Source organism: Melopsittacus undulatus, chromosome 9, assembly GCF_012275295.1.
Source record: "Melopsittacus undulatus isolate bMelUnd1 chromosome 9, bMelUnd1.mat.Z, whole genome shotgun sequence".
Taxonomy (NCBI): domain Eukaryota; kingdom Metazoa; phylum Chordata; class Aves; order Psittaciformes; family Psittaculidae; genus Melopsittacus; species Melopsittacus undulatus.
The window spans coordinates 19,178,826-19,203,764 of NC_047535.1; the positions used below are offsets into that span (position 1 = coordinate 19,178,826).

General features: G+C 35.8%; 1 protein-coding gene across 2 annotated transcripts in view; it reads left to right on the forward strand.

Annotated features, from left to right (window-relative positions):
* Positions 1-24,939, forward strand: part of NEDD4 (NEDD4 E3 ubiquitin protein ligase) — a 58,943-nt gene that overhangs the window by 28,004 nt on the left and 6,000 nt on the right. For both annotated transcript variants that reach the window (XM_034066191.1, XM_013128238.3), the window contains 21 exons: positions 5,681-5,731; positions 8,548-8,609; positions 11,232-11,334; positions 11,639-11,808; positions 12,387-12,504; positions 12,637-12,804; positions 14,555-14,620; positions 15,219-15,338; positions 15,777-15,983; positions 16,762-16,839; positions 17,076-17,130; positions 17,221-17,279; positions 18,175-18,240; positions 20,280-20,509; positions 21,124-21,245; positions 21,345-21,415; positions 22,264-22,359; positions 23,448-23,521; positions 23,669-23,729; positions 24,309-24,368; positions 24,469-24,576. In XM_034066191.1, coding sequence (XP_033922082.1) covers positions 5,681-5,731; positions 8,548-8,609; positions 11,232-11,334; positions 11,639-11,808; positions 12,387-12,504; positions 12,637-12,804; positions 14,555-14,620; positions 15,219-15,338; positions 15,777-15,983; positions 16,762-16,839; positions 17,076-17,130; positions 17,221-17,279; positions 18,175-18,240; positions 20,280-20,509; positions 21,124-21,245; positions 21,345-21,415; positions 22,264-22,359; positions 23,448-23,521; positions 23,669-23,729; positions 24,309-24,368; positions 24,469-24,576 — 2,145 coding nt within the window. The remainder of the gene's footprint in view (positions 1-5,680; positions 5,732-8,547; positions 8,610-11,231; positions 11,335-11,638; positions 11,809-12,386; positions 12,505-12,636; positions 12,805-14,554; positions 14,621-15,218; positions 15,339-15,776; positions 15,984-16,761; positions 16,840-17,075; positions 17,131-17,220; positions 17,280-18,174; positions 18,241-20,279; positions 20,510-21,123; positions 21,246-21,344; positions 21,416-22,263; positions 22,360-23,447; positions 23,522-23,668; positions 23,730-24,308; positions 24,369-24,468; positions 24,577-24,939) is intronic.

Sequence of the window (24,939 nt, forward strand, 5' to 3'; positions counted from 1 at the left end):
TAATACTGCTTTTGTTGTGAAGTGGTTGTGGGTGGATTATTTGTGTTGTAGTTGGTTTGTGTCATAGAGGTTGAGGCATCCAAGGTCACTTCACACAGACAGGTTTTGGATAGATAGGATTTAGAACCTGAGCGCAGCATAGCTTAAAACAAACCAGGAAGGTCTGTTGTAGCCCAGTCATCTGTCTGCATTTAGGGCTGGCAGCAGTAGCTGTAAGCTTGGAGCTGGAAGAGGTCAGTAGGTAGGGCCCGGGGCTCCTGTTCAGATTGGTGGTGGCTGAGGACACATGTGGAGCACGGAAGAGCATGGAAAACTGCAGCAGGGCTGGCAGTGGCCACTGGCTGAGTGCTGGTGTGAAGGCACAGGGAATTCCTGAGTTAGTGTTGATGTTGAATTTGGAGCAGCAGTAGCTCAGAACAGTAGACTTTAAGAACGCTTTTGAAAACTGCTGGACTAACTTTGGAGTAGGTTGAGGCTGTTCACCCTGCATCCAGCCCTGCTGTAGGTCCCTGTTCACAGAAGTTTCTTAGAAGGGGTCAGTTACTTTGTACTGCCAGGGCCAACCCTTCAACATATTCAGGACTTACAGGCACACTGTGATTTATTATCTATGTGGCACTATGTTGGACTTCATGAACTTCCCAGGAGTGAGACCATGATGCAGAGATGCTCTGATTGCCTGTCTGCATTTTAGAGGCAAAGGTTTGCCTTTTAATTATTTTTTATTTTTTATTTTTATATCCTGTTTGTTCTCTCCTGCTCCGAATAACAAAAACCTGTCTGTGTAATGAGTCCTTTGGCTGGGTGTGTTAATTAGCCAGAGAGGTTAACGTCTGTCATATCTGCTTTATCTGATGTTTATTTTAGGGAGCAAATTACACATGTGGCTTAATGTTTGATAGAGGTTTACATGTTTTTGACTATTTTAAGCTGTATAGTGTAAACTGGTGAAGGTGGAAGTGCACCTGGAATTGTTACTGCATGAGTTTGTTTTCAAACTTTATTTGGAGTCTTCAGACCTGGCACAAAAGGTTCCACAAATAGATGCAGAAGTTTTCTGGTTTATGCTACTATGAAGTTAACTGACTTGTTGTCAGGAAATGGCTTGTTGAAATAGTACCTAATTAAATATTTGATACTGTTTTCTAGTACTTTTTCCAGGTTTGGTTTAACACAGGAGGCCAAATATGGGTTGGCTCTTCATAAAATGTAATATTCCTGCTTTTTTATATGGTAGCTTATTTGGCACATATGTCCATAAAACAAAGGGAACTCAAGTTCCTGATGAATAAAATCTACTCATTACTAACTTTTGACTTGTTCTCTATGCTGTGCTCAAGTTTGCTTGGTTATATTAGACAACTTCCTGTCTTCCTGTTACCTGTGTGAGAATCCTTGTATGCAAGAAAAAGGGAAAGCAAGCCATCTGAACTTGGTTTGTTAATGAGCTTTTAAGCACAGTACAAGCTCTCAAAGTAGCAAACACTCAGTGGAGTAATAATTACTGTAGATTAAATATGAACTTCTAAGATTCTCGTTCTATATAAAAAGTGTAAGCTATAAGTGGAGAAACAGATGACACTTTTGCTGTGGTCTTTTTAGAGAAGCAGTTACCTGAAAATATCTGAAGCAGGGCAGAATTAGTGAGAACTTGCGTGTCATTTCTAAATGCTGTCTGTGAAACAGATGGTGAAACTGCTGAGGCATATTATGCTGACACCTTGCTGTTGAAGCAGCCAGCAGGGCTGAAGGTCCTGCAGAGACACGTGTTGCATAGTAACTGTTGATCTAACAGTACGTATTTTCTCTATTTTGAAAATGCTGATGGGTTCTGATGTCTCAGTGTCATACCCAGTTGACCATAGGTGACAACTAAAAAGAAATGCCTACATGCCATTAAAAATATTCTCCTCGCCTTCTACCTCTCCCCCTTAAAAATACATGAGGCGGTAATGAATTCCACGCATCAAGCTGTGTCACTTTGCAAGATAGAAACATTACTTTTAGAATCCGAGAACTTGGTAAGATCTTAGCATGATGATTGAATTTTGCATTTTTGAAACTGTTATTTTCCCGTGATGAATAGCACATGCTGGCAGTATTTTATGGAAGAAAATTCACTTTTCTTGATTTAGAGTTCAAGAGAACCAAAGAATATGCTCAGCACAGCATGAGAAGAAAAATGCTTCAAGTTGCTAGTGTAGCTCAGAAAAGTTATTTGGGTTTTTTTTTCATTCTCATCAAGCTTGTAACTAATGTTGATGTTTGGGAGTTTAAGCAAGAAGAATGTTGGTTTTATAAGGCGTCTATTGAGCTCTTGTTTTCTTAAGCAGCGATAGTCCAGTTCACTGTTTGTTTTTTCAATTTGAATTGATACTTATATTCCCTCCAGTAAATGCTGTATGCTTTCTCATTTGGCCATACTGCTGTAGATTTCTGTGTGAAGGCCGGCTTAGGCATAACACACTGCCTGTTTAGTCAGAAAAAGACTGGAAATATACTTAGGTTCTGATTCATGCACTAATACCAACAAAAATCAGTCACACAAGTTGGTAGAGAAAATATCTCTTATTTCAGCACCCTGGTCCTATACAAGAGCTGTTTCAGAAGGCCCTGTGGTGAATCCAGCAATTAAGAAAGTAATTGAATTCAGTTAACTGTCTTAAAACATAAATTGATAAATGTAGAGATTAAACCATAAATGATGAATTGTGGGTAATGTGCTCAGTACCGCTCTTAAGTGTGTGAGTCAGATAAGCAAGTCTGTTAAAAAAAATCTATTTCTATCCAGTTTCTGATGGGAATTGCAGAAAAATAATCCAAAATCTTAACTGTTAAGGCATATTAAGTATATATTCTTAAAATAGATGAAAATGAATTTTGGGCTGGATTACTTTTGCTGTTTTTCCTTTTTGAGCATTCACTTTGGCGTTGCACTACAGTTCTTTAAATGGATCGTATACAACAGATGTCTGTCCTCACATGTTTTTAATAACTTTCTATAGACTAAACCAGTGAATCAGAAAACTAAAAGGCCTCTTTGTTAGTGTACTGTATCATTAATTGAGGTTTATGCACTTATGGTTTGGCAAGCAGAAAGTTTGAGTTCTCTGGCTGTTAAGAAATTAGAAGTTGACAAGAACAACTGACCCACTTGTCTGTCTTGAAAAAACTGTGATGCCTGCTCTCATGAAATGGAGATCCAAACAATTTCAGCTTCGCTGGCATTTAATTGTTAATGTGTGCGATGTCTGTTTCAGAGGTTCTTTGGCACTTCTTTGAAGGCAGTTAATCAGCTTGTCACAGTGAGGCACATTGCTAAAGAGCATTCCTGCTATCTGATTTATGTGTTAGTTGTTTGGAGGTCAACAAAAATCCTCCACTGGAGGATTTTACTCTCTGGCTGGAGGAGAAAGTACTGTTAAAGGTTGGTTATTGAGGCTAGCTCTGCTAAAAATAGCAGGAGAGGCAGCAGAATAATAAAGTGAATAACAGGAGTGGAGCCTGTACTAAAATAATGCTGGTAACAAACACAATGTTCTGAGGTTTTCTGAAATACAGCAGACTTTTGTCCCACATTCCAGTAATTTATTTGAAAGGCATGTTCCACTTGAGTATTGCCAAGAACTTTACAAATACTAAGCCTTTTAACATGTCTAAGGTATGTGCTGTGCCATTTTAAAAAGAACCTCATAGGCAAAAATGATAGCTATATTTTTCCAGAAGCTTGTGGTCTGTAATAATACAGAAAGTTTTCCCTCAGTAGTTCAGGGAAGCTTTGGACTCCTCAGGTACGAAAACCTGTTGTAGATTTCTATTTCGAATGAGTTTGTGAACTAAAAAGGTGAGTATTTTGTCTTTATTTCCACTCCCCTTCAAATCTGAATGTAAGACATACACACTATGAATTCAATCTGAAGATGTGCATCTCTGGATTTCTGGACCTTATCATCTCTGACAAGCTCTGCAGACTGGTTGTGCTTTTTTGGAGGTATAAAAACTTTATACAGATGTGAGATACTGGTTCTCCATATGCACGTATAATTTAAAGATGAAATGGACAAATGTAAGAGAACAGAGCTAAAGAAAAAAGTACCAGATTTATTAAGGGAGAAAGAACTGCTTCAAGAAACACCTGTAGCCATTAATGTCGGAGCTGTTTGAATGGAGAATGGCATCAGTGGGACAAAAAATGAGCATCTGTGGACTGGAGCTTTAATACTTTAGAACATTGCCATTGAAAACTAAAAACATAGTTGTACGAGAAGAGAAGTGAGAGGCCCTAAGGTGAAGTGAATAGGTGTCAGATGCAGAGCCTTATAGTGGAAAGTTTTTGTGGAAGAAGGCCATCAAGATCCTTGGGTTACAAGTTTGATTAAAAGCTTGTGGTGTACCAACAGACTTAGGAAAGAATAGGTACCAATTCTTTTGTTAGCTGGAAAAATTAGGAAGATCAGAAACCCGGAGGCTATACACAGACTACACTATTGAAGACTTCTGCAGTTTCTTACTCTGCCAATGCAAAGAAATGCAGTCTTGTTACAGAGCAGACTTTTGAAAAATGCCATAGACTTATACATACCTTTTAAAAATTTCATGCCCTCTTGATTTTAGCATGCAGGCAGCGATATGCCTTCATGTTAAATGACCCGTGTAATACGTTTTCCTGTTTTGGTAGAGGGTTGCAAAGGCTGATCACAACTGAACTTGAAACAACATATGCTTCAGTACTCCAGTAAGGAGTCAAGTAAAGTACTTTGGCTGTTGGCAGCGATTATTGGCAAATACTGAAATTACCTACGTGAATTACTAAAACCTTAACTGATTTTTGCCTGCCAAAGAAATTATGAGAAGTGAATTGTACAGTGATACCAGGTATTGTCAGGCTCTCCCCTGGTACAGTGGCATAGGCTGGAGGGAATCAGTCTGCAGAGTTGCTGGAGTCATAGTCTGGTTGTTATCAGATAGTTTAGGCATCCAAATCGGGGCAGAATCTTTCAGATTTTAGTTGTTAAACCTGAACTCCACACTGTGTGTAGGCAAGTGGTATTTTTTCATGGATGTGGTGATATTTAGTACATTTTCAAATGTCAACAGGGATGTCGGGCAGGGGGGTAGAGAAAATGCCAGACTTGAAGCTCCTGCTGTTGGGCTTTGGGACCATTGGAATTGCTGGAACTTCCAAAGCACTTACCACAAATGAAACTTATTTTTGCTTTCTCTTACTTTTATCAGTATCTGTATTATTTTGAAAAGAAAAAGAAAAGTTTATGTATGCCTTATAAAGAGCTGCCTAGGCTTACAGAAATTGCCAGGTGCTCCTAAGAGGAAGGTCCTTCAGCAGTGTTTCTACTGGAAATGCTGATGGTCGTGGTCTTGATGCTAAACGGCTCTCCTGTTTGATTAGCATTATCCTGTGTGATTTAAAACCTATCTAAATCTCTACCCCCAGCTCTCTCAATCCTCATTTATTTTGAGGAAGGCTGAACTGTCCAGGTCTCTTAGTGTTGAGTCAATCAGAACTCATTCTGTACAGCAGAAGTCTTCCTGTCTGTAATTTAAGAGTGTCTTTAAGTTCTTAGCAAGCATTACTGTGCTATCAGGGCTTTGGAACAATGTTTTTAAAACACTTTGCAACTTTAAACTTTTTGTGTTTTTTGTTTGTTTTTATTTTCTGTAGACTCGAGATGATTTTCTTGGGCAAGTGGATATTCCTCTTTATCAGTTACCGGTTTGTATTTTTTGTTTGCTTTTTGTTTTACAACTGTGAAAGGGAAAATGATTCTGTATGTAACAGTATTTGTCTTCTAAGGAAGTTAACCCTACTGATAATATAAGTGATTAAATTCTCCTGCTGTGTGGGTTTTCTGTTTTGGTTTTCTTTTGTGGATTTGTTAGGGTTTTGGTTTTTTTTTAGTGCTGATATTCATCAGAAAATGTAGGTTACCTTGCGATTCTGCTGCTTACAGGAGTTAGGAGTGCTTGTAGCTTTTTCAAGAATAAAAATGCAAGGTTTGAAACAGTCTTGAAGACAAGAGACTGAAATTATTGTTGTATTTCTCAAAATACGTTAAAGTATACATTTACTTTTAATATTCCTTATTCTTATAAGCAGGAAAGGGTAAGTGGAGAATAGTGGTAAATAGAGCTAGGGTTGCTTTGCACATTCTTTATATATATATATATATATATATATATGGTTTTAGGTTTTGGTTTTATATTTCTTTTTCAAAGCACATTGTTAGCTTTAAGAAATATCCCCAAGAATGCTGAAATAAGTAAACCTTTTCATTTTTTTTTTTCTGAGGTTTCAAAACATTAACAAATACCAACAGATTTATCAGCAGCTGTCTTAAAGACCAAATAACAACCATGGCAGAACCTTTCCAAGGGCAATTGTTCTTTCATTCCAGTAAGAACTGTGTCCGGAGTAGTTACAGATAGATCTTGTTTCCCGTTGTAACTGGGATATGAGATCATACTAACTCCTTTGCCTCAGTCAGGTGGATTGGAAAGACTGGCTATAATGTCCCTCTGGAGAAGGCCGACTGTGTTTCCAGTTTCCATTAATAAGCTGAACAGCACTATCTGGACTTAGAGATACTGGTGCATTTCCTTTTTGTTTGTTTTGTCTTAGCATGTACTAATTTATAGAACCTCACTGAACCGTTTTCATGGCAATCTTCTCAATTTTCTCACCTTTCCTCAAGCACTGGCTTTTTCCTCTCTCCTCTTTCTTTCCATCTTCCTGATTACTCTTTGTTCTTAATGACGTAGTCTTGTCGTCTAAATCCATTCTACTTTACTGGCCCAAATATAGGTGGAGTTTTTTTGAAGGTCTTTTGTTTACATGAGTAAATATATCTTGGACAAATAAAATCAGTTTATAAATTCTTTATTATAAGCAGTTTTGGTTTTGCTTGATACTATGCAAATACAGACTCTTCATAACAAGAAGCACTGACAGTTGGGAACACTTATAAAGGGCAAATCATCAACAAAGTAAGATAGTTGGCAGAGATGATTTTGCTCTTTCTAAAACATGAATGTGTTAATCCAAGTGTAGTCTAGCATTGAGTCTGAGGTAGCTGTTGTGTTTGTAAAGTCAAGAAATAATTATAAAACTTAGATTAAGATGATCTTATGCTCACCTCTGATGTATTTCCACAGTGTCTATTTATGTTGATAGAAATGATGTAATCCTGGGGAGTGGGGTGGGAAAAGCCCCAAAACCAAACCACAACCTTAAATCAGTTTTAACTTCAAAGAAATATTTACCTTAGTTGTGAGGTAATTCATATTATAAGTGTAGGACCTGTTCTTGCGGATTACACCAGTATAACACATACATCATTGCAGGTTGAAAATCTGCATTTTAATTCAGTGAGGGTGGAACACTTCAACTTGAGTGTAGTATTTCTAAATTGTATTAGTAAGGGCTTACACCAAGATGTCTGAAATGTAAGAGAGCATTTTGTTTCTGAGATTTGATGTAATAGTTGTCCTATTTGGTAAAATTTAGACAGCTTAATCATAGGGCTTTTCGTAACAGATTTCAACAGTTCCAAATAAAATTCTAAAATCTCTCCCTTAGTAATGTCTAACCTTTAGATTCTGGGTTTTTTACTTCTTTCTAATCACTTCGTGACACAAATTAGGTGTTTCCTGAAAATACTATTACTTCAGTCTTTGAAGATTGCATCATGACCATTGTTCTTAAATGAAAGGCCTACAAACAAAGCAATCGCAAGTCTTCCCTTGTATTCTGCAGTACTTCTTGAAATGGTGAAAATGTATTGATGAACAAGCACATAAAGTTACTCCCCAGTATTTTCAAACCGCTTGGAAAAAGAGGGGAGGAAAGGGCTCATGAAAGAGATTGACAAATGTTCCTGAACAAATGGTATTGTAAAAATGAAATGGTTTTGTAAGAACTGCAGAACTTCACACGGATTATAAATAGTTTTGTCAACCAGGAAAATAAGTATCTTTGTTTTCTTTAATGATCCCTCATGTGTGTTTTTGTACCTGTCTGTGGAATGTATATTTATAAACTTACGTCAGTTTACTTCTGTGCTTCTTTCTGTTGAGCAGCTTCACTGTTGTGAATTTGGACGGAGATGTTCCCGGAATAGATTCTTCTGTGATTAATTTTATCCCCAAGTCCTAAAGCTAGAAATGTTTTTTTACGTGTGTTTTGTGTAAAAAATATTTTAAAAATACTGAGGGAGGAAAGAGAAGTTATGGCAGATATTTTAAATGTGAAAATTGAGACAGTATTTCTTGATGGCAGGCTTAACAGCTTTTTCCTGTGCTTTAGAAACTGTAATATATGTATACACTGAAAGGTAATTTTTCTCATTAACTGGGGATTTAGTCTTATAACTAAGATTAAAGCTGGTATTGCTGTTACTGTACCTAAAGCTATAATTTACATTTTAAGGTGTTACCTGGCCTTTGAAGAAACTCACTGTAAATTTCTGATAATTTTATTTAACTTCAAGTGTTGGGTACAGATTTTTCTTGAAAAAACTTGTCTTATTCCAGACAGAAAATCCAAGTATGGAGAGACCATATACATTTAAGGATTTTGTTCTTCATCCAAGAAGGTTAGTAAATACTGCATAAAAATTCTAAGTTTCATATCTAAAAAATGTCATTATGTAATTACTTGTATGTATGTAAACACTGTCTACATTTTTATGTTTTCATTGAAGAGACCTGAGGATCAATGGAGTAAGGTATTTGTGATTCTACTAAAAAGTCAGCATTTATGTTCTGGTTTTGGCTGGGATAGAGTTAATTTTCTTCCTAGTAGCTGGTGCAGTGCTGTGTTTTGGCTTTAGTCTGAGAACAGTGCTGATAGCACACCAGTGTTTTAGCTGTTGATAAGGAAGGCTTACTCTGACCAAGTATTTTAGGATCTCATGCTGTGCCAGTGAGGAGGGGCACATGAAGCCTGGAGGAAACAGAGACAGAGGACACCTGACCCAAACTAGCCAAAGAGGTATTCCGTGCCACAGCACGTTATGTCCAGTATAGAAACTGGGGAGAGTTACACGGAAGGCCTAGATCACTGATCAGGTCGGGCTGGGTATCTGTCAGCGGGTGGTGAGCAATTGTATTGTGCATCACTTGTGGTTTTTGGTTTTTTTTTTCCCTTTATCCTTTTATTTTTATATTCTCTCCCCTTGTTGTTTCCCTTATCATTATTATTAATGATGGTAGTAGTAGTATATTATACTTAGTAAGTGTTCTTATCTCAGCCTGTGGGTTTTACATTCCTTTGATTCTCCTTCCCATCCCATTCAGGAAGGGGGGACCATGAGTGAGCAGCTACATGGTACTTAGCTACCAGCTGGATTTAAACCCCGACAATTTGTTTAAATACTTAGAGACAATTTCATAAGAACAAACCATTTTTCTTCAGGCCATTATATAATTCATTTTATAGCTTCATCTGAACCAGTTTACTGTTTTGCTGAACAGTGAAATTGGTCACCAGTATTATGCTGTAATTCTTTTATCCCTTCACCTTGAAATTGTTTCCTGCCTTCCTGTTTCTTTTGCTTGCTCGTTTCATGTAAGCAGTTTCATCTGACCTTAATTATAAGGAGAACTTAAACTTAAAAACTTAAACTGAAAAGCTGCTTAACATTTAAGGCCTGTGTTTAAAAAAAGAAAATGATTTTTTTTCCAATTCTATTAGTGTTACGTGTTACAGGTTTCCTTTTAAAATGTAGATTTTTAACCTAAATCTGAGCGGTTTTAGGAAGTTTTTATTAGAAATAAAATACATAAAATGCACGTCTGTTTTTTCAGGTAATAGGTTCCAATTTAGAAATTACATCAGAACATGTGGGATCTATAGATCTTTCTCAGCCACATTAGTAGCAAAAGTATTTTGCAGTTCTCAAATTTGAGCAGATCAATTGTTTTAACAGGATTAGTGACTGTCAAGTTTCATTCTGATCTCCTGTTTTTCTGAATGTTACATTTCCTATCCTATAAATGAATCAAGAATAATATTTATTGTGTCTACATAAATTAACTTCAGTTGTTTGTTAGTCAAGAATCTGACCTCTTGTAGTGGCCACCGTGGGAATTGGGCAGTGCTTTCTAGTGCCACAGGTTTGGGCACTTTCTGCCTCAAAATCTTACTGTAACTTTCAGATGCTTTAGTGTTGTTAATGCATGTTCTTCAGTTTTGCTCATATCTGCTTTTGCTGATGAATATTACTAATGTTACTACCTTTCCCATACCTCAAGCTGAGTAAGAATTATTAGTATGTTAATCCTCAAATGCATTACTCTACTGTATTGGAAAAAAAGAGAGTAGGTTAATTCTTTCAAAGAGATAAGGGCCTTTCTGAAACTAAAATGCAGTCTGAATGAACATGTTTATAAACTAACATGTTTATAAATCAACATGAATATTTTTATGGATATCAGAAAATCTAATTCACTTCTTCTGCATGGCAACAAACAAAACACCCAAACTCAAAGCATGAGATCTTAGTGATGTGGATTGGTTTGGGGTTTTTGATTGGTTTTTTTTTAGTTGTTTTTTTCTTCTTTCCTGTCTACTAAGATGATGTGCAGGCATCCAGGTCACTCGATATTTTCAGGATTCTTTTTTTGTTTTTTTTTTTTTTTTGGGGGGGGTGTGTTTGTCTTTTGGTTTTCAGTTTTTTAATTTAATATACGTATAGTCAAATGGATGAGATAATTTGGCAGATTTCTTTTCCAAGTGCAAATATGAAACAAAATCAATATGGGGAAATCCTGTTTTCAAGCTTCTAATGAGGCATTAAGGTAAACACAGAGAGGCATATGCTGAAGTATGAGCTTGCTGTAACTTAAAATTCTAGGCAAAGTAGTCCTGTGTAATGCTTGATAGATTGTCTGCACGCAGCCAAATTATCATAATTATATGAATGAAATTGTCATGATTCCTATTTTCTTGTTCTTTATCATTATTCATTGGTTACTAGTGAAGTTTTCAATTGAGTGAGTTCCAAAGAAAGGTTTCTAGTTCTGGCACATAAGTCAAAGTGTTTTCAGAAGTCTAAAAACTCAATACCGTTATTGATCTTCATTAAATTATAAAAAGCCAAGTTTGTGTTGAGGAATGTAAAAGGAATCCTCTAGCAGTGCTTTTTCAGCTGTTTTATTTCCAGGTAACAATTTAACAAGTGCACAATTAGAATGTTTCATTTTCTCTTCTGCAGCCATAAATCAAGAGTTAAAGGCCACCTTCGATTAAAAATGACATACTTACCTAAAAGCAATGGGTCTGAAGAAGAAACCACAGAACAGGCGGAAGAATTAGAGGTGGGAGAAGACATATTTGTTGCTGAAAAACCTAGCAAATGTCTTCAGCTGTTAAGGATGGTTACAGTAAAAATGAATGTTAGGAATCGCAAAACTGTAGTGTTTTAGAATCAGAAGGCGATGGCTTGTATCTTAGAAGTTGTAAGACTGCACAAAAATTCTGGAGTGTTTTTTCTAACTAAAGGAGTGGTTTTGTCAGTATGCCTAAAAAAGAAAACATACGTTAGGCTTTTGGTTTTGATCTGGTACTAACTTGCCATATGTCTATTAGTAATATTAATGTAGTTAATGTTATATCTCTCAGCCTGGGTGGATTATATTGGACCAACCAGATGCTGCTAGCCAGCCACAGCAGCAGCAGCAGGAATCTCCTCCGCTGCCTTCAGGCTGGGAAGAAAGGCAAGACATCCTTGGGAGGACCTACTATGTCAATCATGAATTCAGAAGAACACAGTGGAAAAGACCAACTGCTCAGTATGTCTTTTGGCCTGAAAATTCAGGTCTTACATTAACTAGTGTAACTGGTTCACTCTGGTTATAGTGACAGCAAGGACAGCCAGAAAACGAACAGCTAGAGCATTAGTAGAGAGCTTTTCCATGACTTAAACTTCAAGTCCATGTGTAAGGATCACTAGTTAATGGTCATTTTAACCGCACAGTATTCTTTCTGTTCTCTGGAAGTATGCATTCAAATAGAAATTGGTTGTAATTGTAAGAGATAATAACTACAGAAATGGAAAGGAATTAATTTTCCAGCTCTGAACCTGGTTCCTCCTTCCCAACAGGCACTGCATTAAATTATTTACCTTGCTTTTTTTAATTGTAGTTGTTTTTCTTAGTATGTGAATTACAAAAATAATTCCTGGAATGCTCTCTGATTTTTAGTTAACGCTTCTCATCAACGTGAGTGCTTATTCTTTTTAAACACTTTGCATTAATTTTTATGGCTCACTGTGTCTTTTTCTTCTGCATGTTTTTGCTGTTAGCCTAGCTTACGGTTGAAAAGTAAAACATGGCTACTGTGTGCTGACTTCCCTCCCATCCTCCAACAGGGACAATGTAGGTGTTGCAGACATTGGTAGTGTGCAGTTGGAGGCCCAGCATGTGTTCTCTCATCGGCGACAGATATCAGAAGATACAGAAAATCTCGACAACAGAGATTCCCCTGAGGTAAAAACAATCTCTAAATGTTTCTGAAATGCAGTTAGCTTTTTATCTAATCAAAAAGCTTGTCTTAACTATTTGTAACTTGGGTAAAATTATTTTTTGTAAAATTATTTTTTCTTTATTTTCTTTTTAAAGAGCTGGGAAATTATAACTGAAGATGAGGCAACAATGTATAGCAATCAGAACCTTCAAACACCTCTCTCTCAGAGTAATTCTGACATACAGACTCATCTTGCAGAAGAATTGAATGCCAGGCTTACTACCTCTGGAAGTTCAGCTACTGGCCAGTCAGCCACTTACACTGTAAATTATTTTTCTCATTGTTCTAATGTACATAAATATTTACAATATTTTGCTCAAAATGTTACTACTGATAGAATTAGATCCATAAATACTTAATTTCATCTCAAATACAGAGGATTTAAGAATTTTTTTTAAACTGGTACCCCATCTAAGCAAACATTTTATTCTTACCTGCTTCACTTATGTGAATTTTTTCCCGAGATTGAAACAGACTTGCGTGAACTGTTTTACAGTCTGTAAATCTACCCTTTCTACTGTCATACTGAGTGCTGAAAACTACAGATGAAGGAAGCTATATCCTAAAAGCTTATTTCTAAAGGAGTTGTGCTATATTAGTTACTTTTTCCACTAGGACAAGTTCATTTTTCATTGTGAATATTGGTGGAAAGGCTTATGATTGGTAACTGGTACCTCCATAGCAGTGAAAAAGGACCTTGCTCATACAGTTCCACAGCCGTGTGCCAGTTAGGAAACTTGTGTGATCCCTCAGTGACTGTTCAGCTTGCCAACCCAGCAGAAAACTAGTATCTCTTTTTTTTCTCCCAGCTCTGTTTTTATTTGCAGTTAGCAAGCTGAAACAGCATGCTGTTTTGTCTGACAAATACCGTGGTGGCAAAGGGGAAGCAGCAGGAGTACATAGCCAGGAGTGAGGCATGTCTTTTTGGTGGTAGCAAGCAATTAAATATGCTCAGCTGTCTTGTGAAACCCGAGCTCCACAAACAGCCTGGTAACCTGATATGTGACTTGAGAAATCCCCTGTCCATTCAGGAAAGCCTATAAAGGTGACCCAGACCATCCAGTCTGTAAGGTTGTGGTATTTAAATAAAGTCCTTAGCTTTTGTGATGCTGAGAATGCCATTTCAAATGGAAATTTGGAGTTGACTGTTTTTCTAAGTTGGTACAAAAGCATCATTAGTGTTACTAGAAACAGCAAAGTGAAAGTAACAAGACTTTATTGAATCTCTGCTATTCAGAATCCTATGGATAACAGGAAAACTGTTATTTCAGCTTGCTTGGGTGGTGTAATCAAAGGAAGTGGCAGATGTTGAAATTATTTGCAAGAGCTAGCTAGAATGACAGTCTTGCCTCTTTTCACCTGCATCTCCCCAAAGAAAAAAAAACTAAGAAAACCTTAATTATGCTTTTTTTCTTTGAAATATTCTTGAAAGAGTACATGGAGAGGTAACAGTCCTTCAAATCATCTGGGAAATTCCGGAGCAAGATGAAATACAGTTGCTTTACTGTAGCAGATTAAATCTAAATATGATTCTAGGCTGAAAGATGGATGCTTACAGAAAGTCCAGGGATTAAGTTACTCTTCTCAAACTGACTGTCTGAGACTCTCATATCTTGTCATTATTGACTTAATCTAATCTCTGGAAAGTTACATTAGCCCTGATCAATCATAGGCTTTAGTCCACTGTGACAGGGTAATGCAGTAAGTTCTATACTGTGAATTCAATTGTAATGAAACTGCTTATAATTAACTCTGACATTTTACATGTGAAAACATCTGTTGTTAGGGTTTTCTTTTTAAAGGTTATAATAGAGTGTGGAGCTTAGTACTTCTAAGAGTATGAAAACGGGAGTTTCCAAAATATTATATTAAATTGATGTTTCAGAACAAGTAGGACACTTTGTTCAAGATGAAAACTGTAATATTTAAAGTGCGATAACCATTATTGACTGTTTGCTGCCATCCTTAAAGCTGCAATAATAACTAACATGTCATTCCTCTTTACTACTTAAGAACCATTCCAGCAGAAGAGGGAGTCTGCAAACATACAGAGTTGAAGAGCAGCCTGCACATCCAGTGGTATGTCATTTTCCCTCAGAGAAACACAGGCTTGGGTAGCAGAGAAGCTGAAGGATTTTTTAATTTGGAACTATTTCTTATGTGCTGATATTTTAAATGAGATTTGGCCTTTGCTTCTGGCAGCTGTCCTAATGAAATAGCAATTATGAGTCTAGCAAAACTGGAGTTCGGTTGTAAAGCTTTCATGTTCCAACTTTGTGATTTTAGTTTATCATTAGCTTAATGCATGCAGAAGGAAGTAGTCTTCCCCTGAAGACAGTAGTTTTATTTTGCAAATTGTTTGCTTTGTAATTAAAAGCTGTACCACCATTCTTACATTATGTTTTCATGGTGATGCTGCAAACTAAGCCAAACTATTAGGGGATACCTAAACCAGGTATACATTTTAGATGAGGAGCTTGAATATAAAAAAACCCTGTTACTTCATACTGTTCAGTAAGGACTTAAAAACTGCTTTTCTATTTTATTTAATTTGTGAAAGTCATGAACCTTCTGAGTTACTAGTCTTGTTTTGTTGTTTTGATTGGATAGAGGAAAGCTTTTTCAGTCAATTTCATAGTTTTCTTAATGTTTTTCTTCTGTTATCGCTAATACTTAGTTACTGCCTACTTCATCTGGATTACCCCCAGGCTGGGAAGAACGACAGGATGAAAAAGGGAGGTCATATTATATAGATCACAATTCTAGAACCACTACCTGGGTAAAACCAGTTGTACAGGTACTGTCTGTCTTCTGATTTATTAATGTTTTTAATCATTCAACCATTTAAGCATTTCACTTAATAAAAGTAAACTTTAGAGATCTCTTTGAAATGAAAAAAGGCATAAACTGGTAAAGCACTACATAAAATATGTGAGAGAACGCAACAAGAGTTGGGAACAATAATATTTATGGCAAGTCACTCTATTATCAATGTACCATGAAAGCCTTCTGGAGGGTGATAGCTGATGAGAAACCTGAAAAACTTCTTTTGACCTTTGTACCATAATCAGTGGTTGCTAGTCAATGTTGTTGATAATAGACTGAAATCTATATAGTGTTTGGCACTTGCTCTATGAAGCTTCTTTCATGAGTCAAAACACAGGGTAATAGAAAAAATACATTGTTCTACAAGTCTTTGATTGGATGCTTTTTTTTTTTTTATCATTTACCATAGACTGCTGTGGAAACAGGTCAGTTGTCAGCTACACAAAGCATTTCTGTGGGAAGACAATCACAAGCAACATCAAGTGATTCATCACAACAGTCTTCTCAGCAGCAGCCTGAAATGGAGCAAGGATTTCTCCCTAAAGGCTGGGAAGTTCGACATGCACCTAATGGGAGACCATTCTTTATTGATCACAATACCAAAACTACAACATGGGTAATGGAAAACTGCTCTTGTGGACTGAAATTACAGTTCAAGCCAAAGCTTTGCTGCTTTCAGCAAGCTTCTGTAGATTTCCTCAGTGTCAGGATAGCTGTGTCACATCCCTTAAGGAACATATGTAAAATAAAAATGCAAAGTCATTTACATTATTTATCATGAATAGAGCATGATGAATTTTACAAACTGTGTTGGTACTTGAAATTTAGCTTGGAAGGGAGAAAATACTGATGTGTGTTGGAATTTGTTTTGCAGACATAAAAACATCTCCTACATAACACTTCTGTCATAATGATGAAATTGTGATAGCTTATATGTCCTGTTAACAGAAATCAGTTTTGTGAACTTACCTTCTACAGGAAATGCATTACCTTGAATTTGTCACATGATTCAGTGCACAGTGCAGATTCCTGTGAAAGCAGGCCAGGTGTAGCTACAATATGGATGAGGGAGTTGTACACTACAGTTCCACAGAGTGGCACTGCACACCACTAGGAAGTGCTTATGGACGTCAGTATTTACAGAGTAGGTCTAGGTTACTCATTTCAGAGTAGAGAAATGCATTAAATTGGTTCAAAATGAATATTCATTTCTTCAGGATTATGGAAAGACCTAATTTTACACAAACACCTTCTGCCTACATGGCTATATAGAATATGCAACAACTCTCCAGATGGTACTAGGCATATTCTTTACACAATCAGTAATAAAGATGAAAGTATTAAAAGCAAAACAACAAAAGAATTGTAACATGTTGCTTGTTTTGTTTTCAAAGGAAGATCCAAGACTGAAAATTTCTGCTCATCCGAGGAGAAAGACTTCCCTAGATCCAGTAGACCTGGGTCCATTACCAGTGAGTAAAGTTTTAACCTTTTTTTGCAGATACAACAGTTTAAGTACTTAAGTTAGCCCTATAGAAACTTGCATATGAGAAAATGCAGCCTGCTTTTTTATACCAAAACCACTCTATTTTAAATTCCAGTGCTGAGGGTAGATGGAAAGGAGGAATGCCTCCAACTGCAGATCATGCTGAGTTTTATGCAAACTATATGGTCAGAAATTTGTAATAAAAGTGTGTCCTTCTTACAGCCAGGGTGGGAAGAAAGAACTCACACAGATGGAAGAATATTCTTCATAAACCACAGTATGTACAATGTAGTGTTCTCCACCCACTCATCATTTTAAACGTGAACATTAGCTAAATTAGTGGAACTAATTCAGAAATGTCTTGCAGATACAAAGAAAACACAGTGGGAGGATCCTCGCCTGCAGAATGTGGCAATAACTGGACCAGTAAGCTTTCCTGATGTAGCTTTATCTATTTTTGAGGAATATTGTTAACAGAATTCAAACAAACTTGGCATTTATCAGACATTCAGTCTAAAAGATGAAACTTCCAGGGTGTTTGAACAAGGCATTTTCATTTCTTGATTTCAGGACTGTTTAGAAAGCTTTGGTTGGAAATGTTTTTAAAATGCCAGAAAGAAAAATCAGTTTCCACAGTAGCTGGAAAGTTTGGGGGTTTGAAGCAGACAAGAAATATTATTTTTTATCCACAGTGTCCAAAATAAATAAAAAAAAAGTCTTTAAAAGGAATTAAATTAATTTCCAACTGAGAAATAATTATCTGGCCTTGACACTTAATCTGAAGTGCAAAATTACCAGGACTAATTGCAAAGACAGTGCACATTATAATTATAGATGGGTTTTAGTGTTCAGCTGATATCTGTGTGTATTAATAGCCTGCATATGTAAACAACCTTCTCTGTCCATGGAAAATAGAGGTGATTATAGCCAGGTCTGTCATGATACAGCAGGGAAGGACTATGCGTTATGTAAGTCACCAAAAGCATTTTGGACACTTTGATCTGGGTCAGTCAGTGATCTGGTTCACATCAGCTAATAGTAAAGTATGGGATAAATCCTATGGAACAATAAAGTATAGGATAAATCCTATCAGAACAAATGATCTGAACAGAGAAGTACTTTTAATTCCAGATGTTTTGAACTGTCTGTATTTATAAACTGAAAGTCTCCCTTTGTGCTTAGTAAAATGTATATTCCTGTTTTCTCAGAATTTAAATGCATTTGTCTGTTTTTTGTAAATATAGACTACTTTCTATTACATGAATTGGTAGAGTATTTCAGGCACATTTTTTTCTTTGGTTTTCTCTTCTTCTCCCCAAAGGCTGTGCCTTACTCCAGGGACTATAAGCGGAAGTATGAGTTCTTCAGAAAGAAATTGAAGAAACAGGTTAGTAATCAGTAGGAATCCAGCAGAAGGTTAAGAAACTTACAGCCCCGAACAAAGAAAAGTTTAGGTTACAGTGAAAAGAAATTGAATTTTGTAGCCTTCCTATGGCTGGTAAGTTTACTGTCAGATCGCAAATATAGTTGTGAAGCAGTGACTTGGTAATGATTAGAGTTTAATCTAACAGAGTTTGTGACTTTATGCAGTGTTGAGACTGAGTGATCTAATTGAGAAAGTAGAATTTCTAAAAGGTTAAAATAGCTCGTGAACTTGGAAGCAGGCTGGCAACAGAAAAGTTTGGAAATCCCTGATCTAGCATACTAGTTTTTGGAACTCAGCATATGGAAATACAAGTTCTCAGAATAGATTTTAGACTGTCCAGATTGAAATCGGTACTGTCATCTTGATCAGGCTAGATGATTGCAGCTTCGTACAGCTTTAAAATCTTAAGTTTATGAATCTCATTTGCAAGTTCTAGTGAAGTGGCAGTGCCAGGTATATTTATAACACATAGCATAAAAGACTCTAAATAGCATCTTGATATTAGGATAACAATGAGTCTCTGCAGAACTGCAGTCAAATTTGGTATCCTTGAGAGATATTTTATATATATAAATATAGCCTTGGGAGTTTAGACCCCTAGTTCACCTTTACCTACCAAGTCTGTCTCTATCCTGTCTGTGTTTTGAACTGACATGTAAATTGCATGCAATTATATATGCACCTCACTTTTTGAGTTCCAAGTCAAACAAGTTTGGCATTCATTCAAATGTCATTATCCTAATCTGAGAAGTGATAGACAGCTTAGCCACGCAAAGTAATTGTCATCATTAAAGAACTAAATACACATCTAGATTTTAAAGCATAGGTTACTATTGCCTTTTAAACATTCACAAATACCTAAATGACAATTTAGGGTTAGGGATGGATTTATATTGAGATTAAATTATTGAATACTATTTTAATCAGCAAAGTTTGATTTCAGGAATTGATTTTATTATTGCTTAAGCTTTTTTTTTTAATCCTAAAAATTTCATTTGCGACTAAAGGCAGGGGTTTTTAATGTTTTTTTAATTTAGAGGTGTTTACTGCTTTCTCAAATGGTAAAAAAGACATATAGATTTCAACCATCATCTAAATAGGGAGATGATAGTGTAAAGTATTTTGCAGCGTGGAAAATGGCAAATAATGTGCTCCCTCACCCCAAGCAATTATTTTTTGCTTATAGTTTGGATCAAGCTGCTGTTGGATATAAATAGGCATACATTTAAATGCAGCATTCTAGGTGGGTTTTTTTGTAGTTTAAGATAGACTATTTAAGGAGTATAAGAAAATAAAAAGGAAGCATATCCAAACATGTGCTCTTCAAAGTGATTTATGAAATACTTCTGCATTAAAAAATTCAATATTTCTACTTGGTATCTTCTTTCAAATTTGAAATATATTGAGTTTTATTGCATCATCCTCCTCTAGTGATAGAGAAACACAAGATGAAATTTCCTGTCCACACTTTCACTGAATTTCTCAATTTTGCCTGAAGCAATTGCTGAAATAAACTGGTTGAAAACAACCAAAATGAGGAAAGTACTCTATTCTTATACAGTGATTTAATGATTCAACAAAGTTTTAGTCCTGGTTTATTAGGGCCTTACTCTGAGTGGGTTTGGGGTTTTTTTTGGTGTTCTTTTTTGTTTGGTTGTTTGTTTGCTTTTTTAAAACGAGCTTAAATTATGATGAATTTTCATTGTTAAAAAAAGATTCCATGCCTTGGTGCATGCAGAACAATTGAGCATATGCTGTTATTAAGAAGTATTTATTTTAACCCTATTTTCTTGGTATGAAATAGAATTTAGTATCGTAAACTCTCCATGCAAGTTCTATGTAGACAGAAACTCATGTCAATCATACTGTGTTATGTTTACAAATCATGTAAGTAAAGGATTTGTGTGTCGTTCTTAGTCTATAGAATTTGTGCACTCTATAAGACTTGAAGATGCTGGATTTTATTATCTTACTCTATCTTTTCATTATTTTTTTTTCAGAGTGATATTCCAAATAGATTTGAAATGAAAATTCATCGCACAACAATCCTTGAAGATTCCTATAGAAGAATTATAGCTGTAAAGAGAGCAGATTTCCTTAAAGCAAGACTTTGGATTGAATTTGATGGTGAAAAAGGTTTAGACTATGGAGGAGTAGCCAGGGAATGGTTCTTCCTTCTCTCTAAAGAAATGTTTAATCCTTATTATGGATTGTTTGAATATTCAGCAACGTAAGTAATACAGGTCTGGAAGACATGAAAACTAGTTTAGTTAGGGAAAGTAGATCAACTGTATTTCTCATATCTACTTAAAGAATTGAATTAATCCTCCCCCATCCCCAGCTGTATAGAAGGGTTTAGTTAACAGCAATATTCTGCACCTAGTTCTTTGTTTGACAGAAGAATAATGCAGAGACAGTACCAGTATTTTTGTTTTTTTCAGCAATCTAACATAAGCTATGTCATCTTTGCATAGACAGGCATCTGCTTGCAACCATCTACTACTTATAGAGGAAGCATTATTTAACAAATAATGTGGAGAATGTTATTCTAACCACTGTAAAAACAATAGGCATTAAATCTCTTCTCTTTGGTATATTTCTAACTCATGAAGGTAGTTCATAGTGTTTCAAAACTTTTATTTCTGCTGTGCCAATAGAATTTTCTAATGAATATTAATATTAGATTAGAATTTATTAATCCATATATGATTATTTTTCAACTTCATGAAAAGTAATACCTGCTTTAACCAAGGTGGTGTCTTTTGGATCTTCAGATGTGGGACAGTTCCAATAGCACAACATTTTGTTTTTCTTTTTCTTCCCTGCTTCCTCCCTGAACTTCAGAGATAACTATACTCTGCAGATCAATCCAAACTCTGGACTTTGCAATGAAGATCATCTCTCTTATTTCAAGTTTATAGGTCGTGTAGCTGGAATGGCTGTTTACCATGGCAAACTTTTGGATGGTTAGTATTTATTTTATTTAATGTGCTGTTAAGGATAATATAGTGGATATTTTGAATTTTAAGTTGTGTACTGTTCAATTTATTTGTTCTTCTTTAAAGCCTTTTTTATTCGTCCTTTCTACAAGATGATGCTCCAAAAGCCAATAACACTTCATGATATGGAGTCTGTGGTATGTAATTTGTTATATCATGTATGTTCATAGAATCATAGTTAGGGTTGGAAAGGACCTCAAGATCATCTAGTTCCAACCTCCCTGCCATGGGCAAGAACACATCACACTAAACCATGTCACCCAAGGCTTCATCCAACCTGGCCTTGAACACTGCCAGGGATGGAGCATTCACAACTTCCTTGAGCAACCCATTCCAGTGCCTAACTACCCTCACAGTAAAGAATTTCTTCCTTATATCCACTTTAAACTTCCCATTTAAATTAGGGTTTCATGTTCTGTTTTGTCTTTAATGACATAGTGAATGAGTGTGATTCAAAGATATTTTTGGCTACATCTTTCATCAGTCTTAAGTTGTATAGGAATTTAAAAATCCACTGAAAGGCAGAGACTTAGACTCTGGTTTAAGTCAGTTAAGCTGTATGGAAAAAATTACTCTGGAACTCCTGTGATGTTTTTTTTAAATATTTTTAAACTCTAAGGTTTTGAAAATTAACTATAAACATCTCTGGGATCCCTGTCTCAACTTGTTTTTTAAATCAGTTTGTGTCTTTTGATTATTAACAATAAATGTATCATACCTTCAGAGACTGAAAATACTAATGAGTGATAGAATGTAATATTTTTAGAGGGAATCTTATCACCACTGTGCTACGTGAGGGATTTTTAGTCCTGAGATTGCTGAGTTTCCAGTGTCTTTGTAGACATTTGTACAATTGCAGAGACTCCGTAACCAACACGGGATTATCCTAGGTAGCAGCATTTGCTGGGCTGTAATGGAGCCTTCTGTAGCATCAAAGGTGGCTACTCTTATTTTGTATTTACTACCTTGTAATTATCTCTTTCAGGACAGTGAATATTACAATTCTCTGCGATGGATTCTTGAAAATGATCCAACAGAACTAGACCTCAGATTTGTAGTTGATGAGGAACTTTTTGGTCAGGTTTGTATGTTTACATAAAGTACAATAGACAAAACATGAAAGAAAACCATTTGACCTACAAATTTAACTGATTTTATCTGTATGGTATTAAAACCCCTTCATTCACAGTTCATGTTGGTTTGTTCAATCAGCTGCATCTTTTAGCTGGCACATGTTTAGGCAGTGCTCTGCTAGCCTGGCTGTGATGTGACAAAGGACTTGGAAATAAGCAAAACTTTAAAAAAAAGATAACTCATGGGGTTTTTTCTTAAATAGTACTTGAATTGTAGCTGTTGCTGTGAGTGCAACTGAGATTAAGATATCCATAGTCCTGTTACTTAATCTGGAGTAGAGGTTGGGTTTATGTGATTGGCTGGAAAGGATGAGCTCTTTTGGAAATGGTTGGAATCATAATTTTCATTGGGAGGTAATAATAGTTGTTTTTTTTCTCTAAGAGGTACTAGAGAGCTATGGAATAAACAAATCTGCTGTTAAGTAGAAAGCTGTCCAAGGCAAGTAATGTAGAAACATCACAGGTCTTGAATGCAAATTCCAAATTAGAGGTTCCAAGTAGATCTATGTAGGATAATTGCCTTTCTGGTCTTCTGTAACTAAAGGGATCCTAAGTAAGAACGTGAAAATGTACATCTGTAATGAACTGAAAATCAGATATCTGTCTATTGAGGTTCTAGTAGAACAAATTTCTGTGTAACAGGTATGCATAGTCATTCACCTATTTACTGAGACCATTGCTGAAATTGTTCTGTAAGGGTTTTTCCTTTGAAATGCATTAAAAAAGGCTGGGTCATTGCATATGCAGTTAGCGAAACCTGCATTACTGAGAACATGTATGCAAACTTAGGTGATCTGTTGTAACAGGTCAGAAGAAATTGAGGTTGCCCCCTTGGAGTCTGATATCCCTGAATAATAAATATGTTTTTTAAAGCAGTCAACCAAATTCTATTTTTGTGACCTTTGAAACTGGTTCTATTTCTTGTGATTTTCAAATTCTGCAGTCTTCAGGAGTTAGCTGAATCACCTAATAATAGCACTTGAATTGTGTTACATATTTATTTCATTTTAAGGCCTATTCTGTATATTGCATTTAGACTCATCAACATGAACTGAAAAGTGGTGGATCAGAAATAGTTGTCACCAACAAGAACAAGAGAGACTACATTCAGTAAGTAGTGGTCACTATGTGCAATGTATCTCACTGAGTTGCCCCTCTAGTAACAGGGGCTGTCTGAGTTGTATTAACAAAGAAGGTTGTTGCTTTGTATATAAATTGCTTTTAGTTTAAATGTGGGTTATTGTTTTGTTTTTACAGTCTTGTAATTCAGTGGAGATTTGTGAGCAGAGTACAGAAACAAATGTCAGCTTTTAAAGAGGTATAGTTTTAATTACAAAATAAATTCTTGTAAGAATTTGTTCTGCCTAATTTTAAGACAGACTTTTTTGGACATCTTGCAGACCCACAGGTAATGTTGCTGAAAGTAGGACAAAAGGCAGTAATACTGTTTGTAGTCAGCTTTGAATTATTTCAGACTTAAAAATCTTTTTGGTGCATTTTTACTGAGGTGTTTAATTCATATTGAAAAATTTGCTTATTTCTCAATCCTGGCTAACAGCTTTAGCTGTAGTGCAAACTGTGTAATGAATTCTGCAGAGAAAAAAATTAATTCTACTAATTTTGTTTAAACTATCTGCCTTATCCTTACTTGCTTAAATGATATTACATACGTTATTTAGACTTACGTATTCATCCAATCAGTGTTGCACAATGAAGAAGTAAAATAAATCAGAATTAAAAGTAGCGTGACCAAACTGGGGGCTGCTGATGTCCAAAATCTGTGTTTGCTGTATTGCTTTGGCTGTGTTTACTAAAGCGTCCACAGATCATTTTAACTGAACAAAAAATGCTTAAATAATGTTGACTTGATTTTTAAGAAGTTCCCTCATCTTTTTAGGGCTTTTTTGAACTAATACCACAGGATCTGATTAAAATCTTTGATGAAAACGAGCTAGAGGTAAGTGTATCATGTAAAAGAAAACAAATTATGTTCAAACTTAATGTTACCGACTTCAACTTTGGTGGTGTTTGTTTTTGTTTTTTATTTATCTGTGTAGTTATTAATGTGTGGACTGGGAGATGTGGATGTGGCTGATTGGAAACTACATACAAAATACAAAAATGGCTACAACACAAACCATCAAGTAATACAATGGTTCTGGAAGGTATCATGAAATTCTTATTTTCTTTTATTTTTATTAACGTAAAACCTGATCAAAAGCTGCTGCCGTTCAGCTATGCTAGTTTATAATGTGATTCATGAATAGCTAGGTAAATATTTGTCCATTAAACCTCCTGAGAAAGTAAGAAAACTAAAGATGAGATGCATGCTAAGAATGTAAATACACTACTGATGCTTACTTTAAAAAAGGTAAAAGGAATAATCCATGTCTGATGGGGGTTCAGAATATTTCTGTGTAGATTTTTCTGGCATGGTTACGCTGAAGAGGTGTTAAACTCTTCTGTTTAATAAATTACCGGAATTTGGCTGCTAGTTCATAGCATCAGGGAACTTCAAAGCAAGTAGG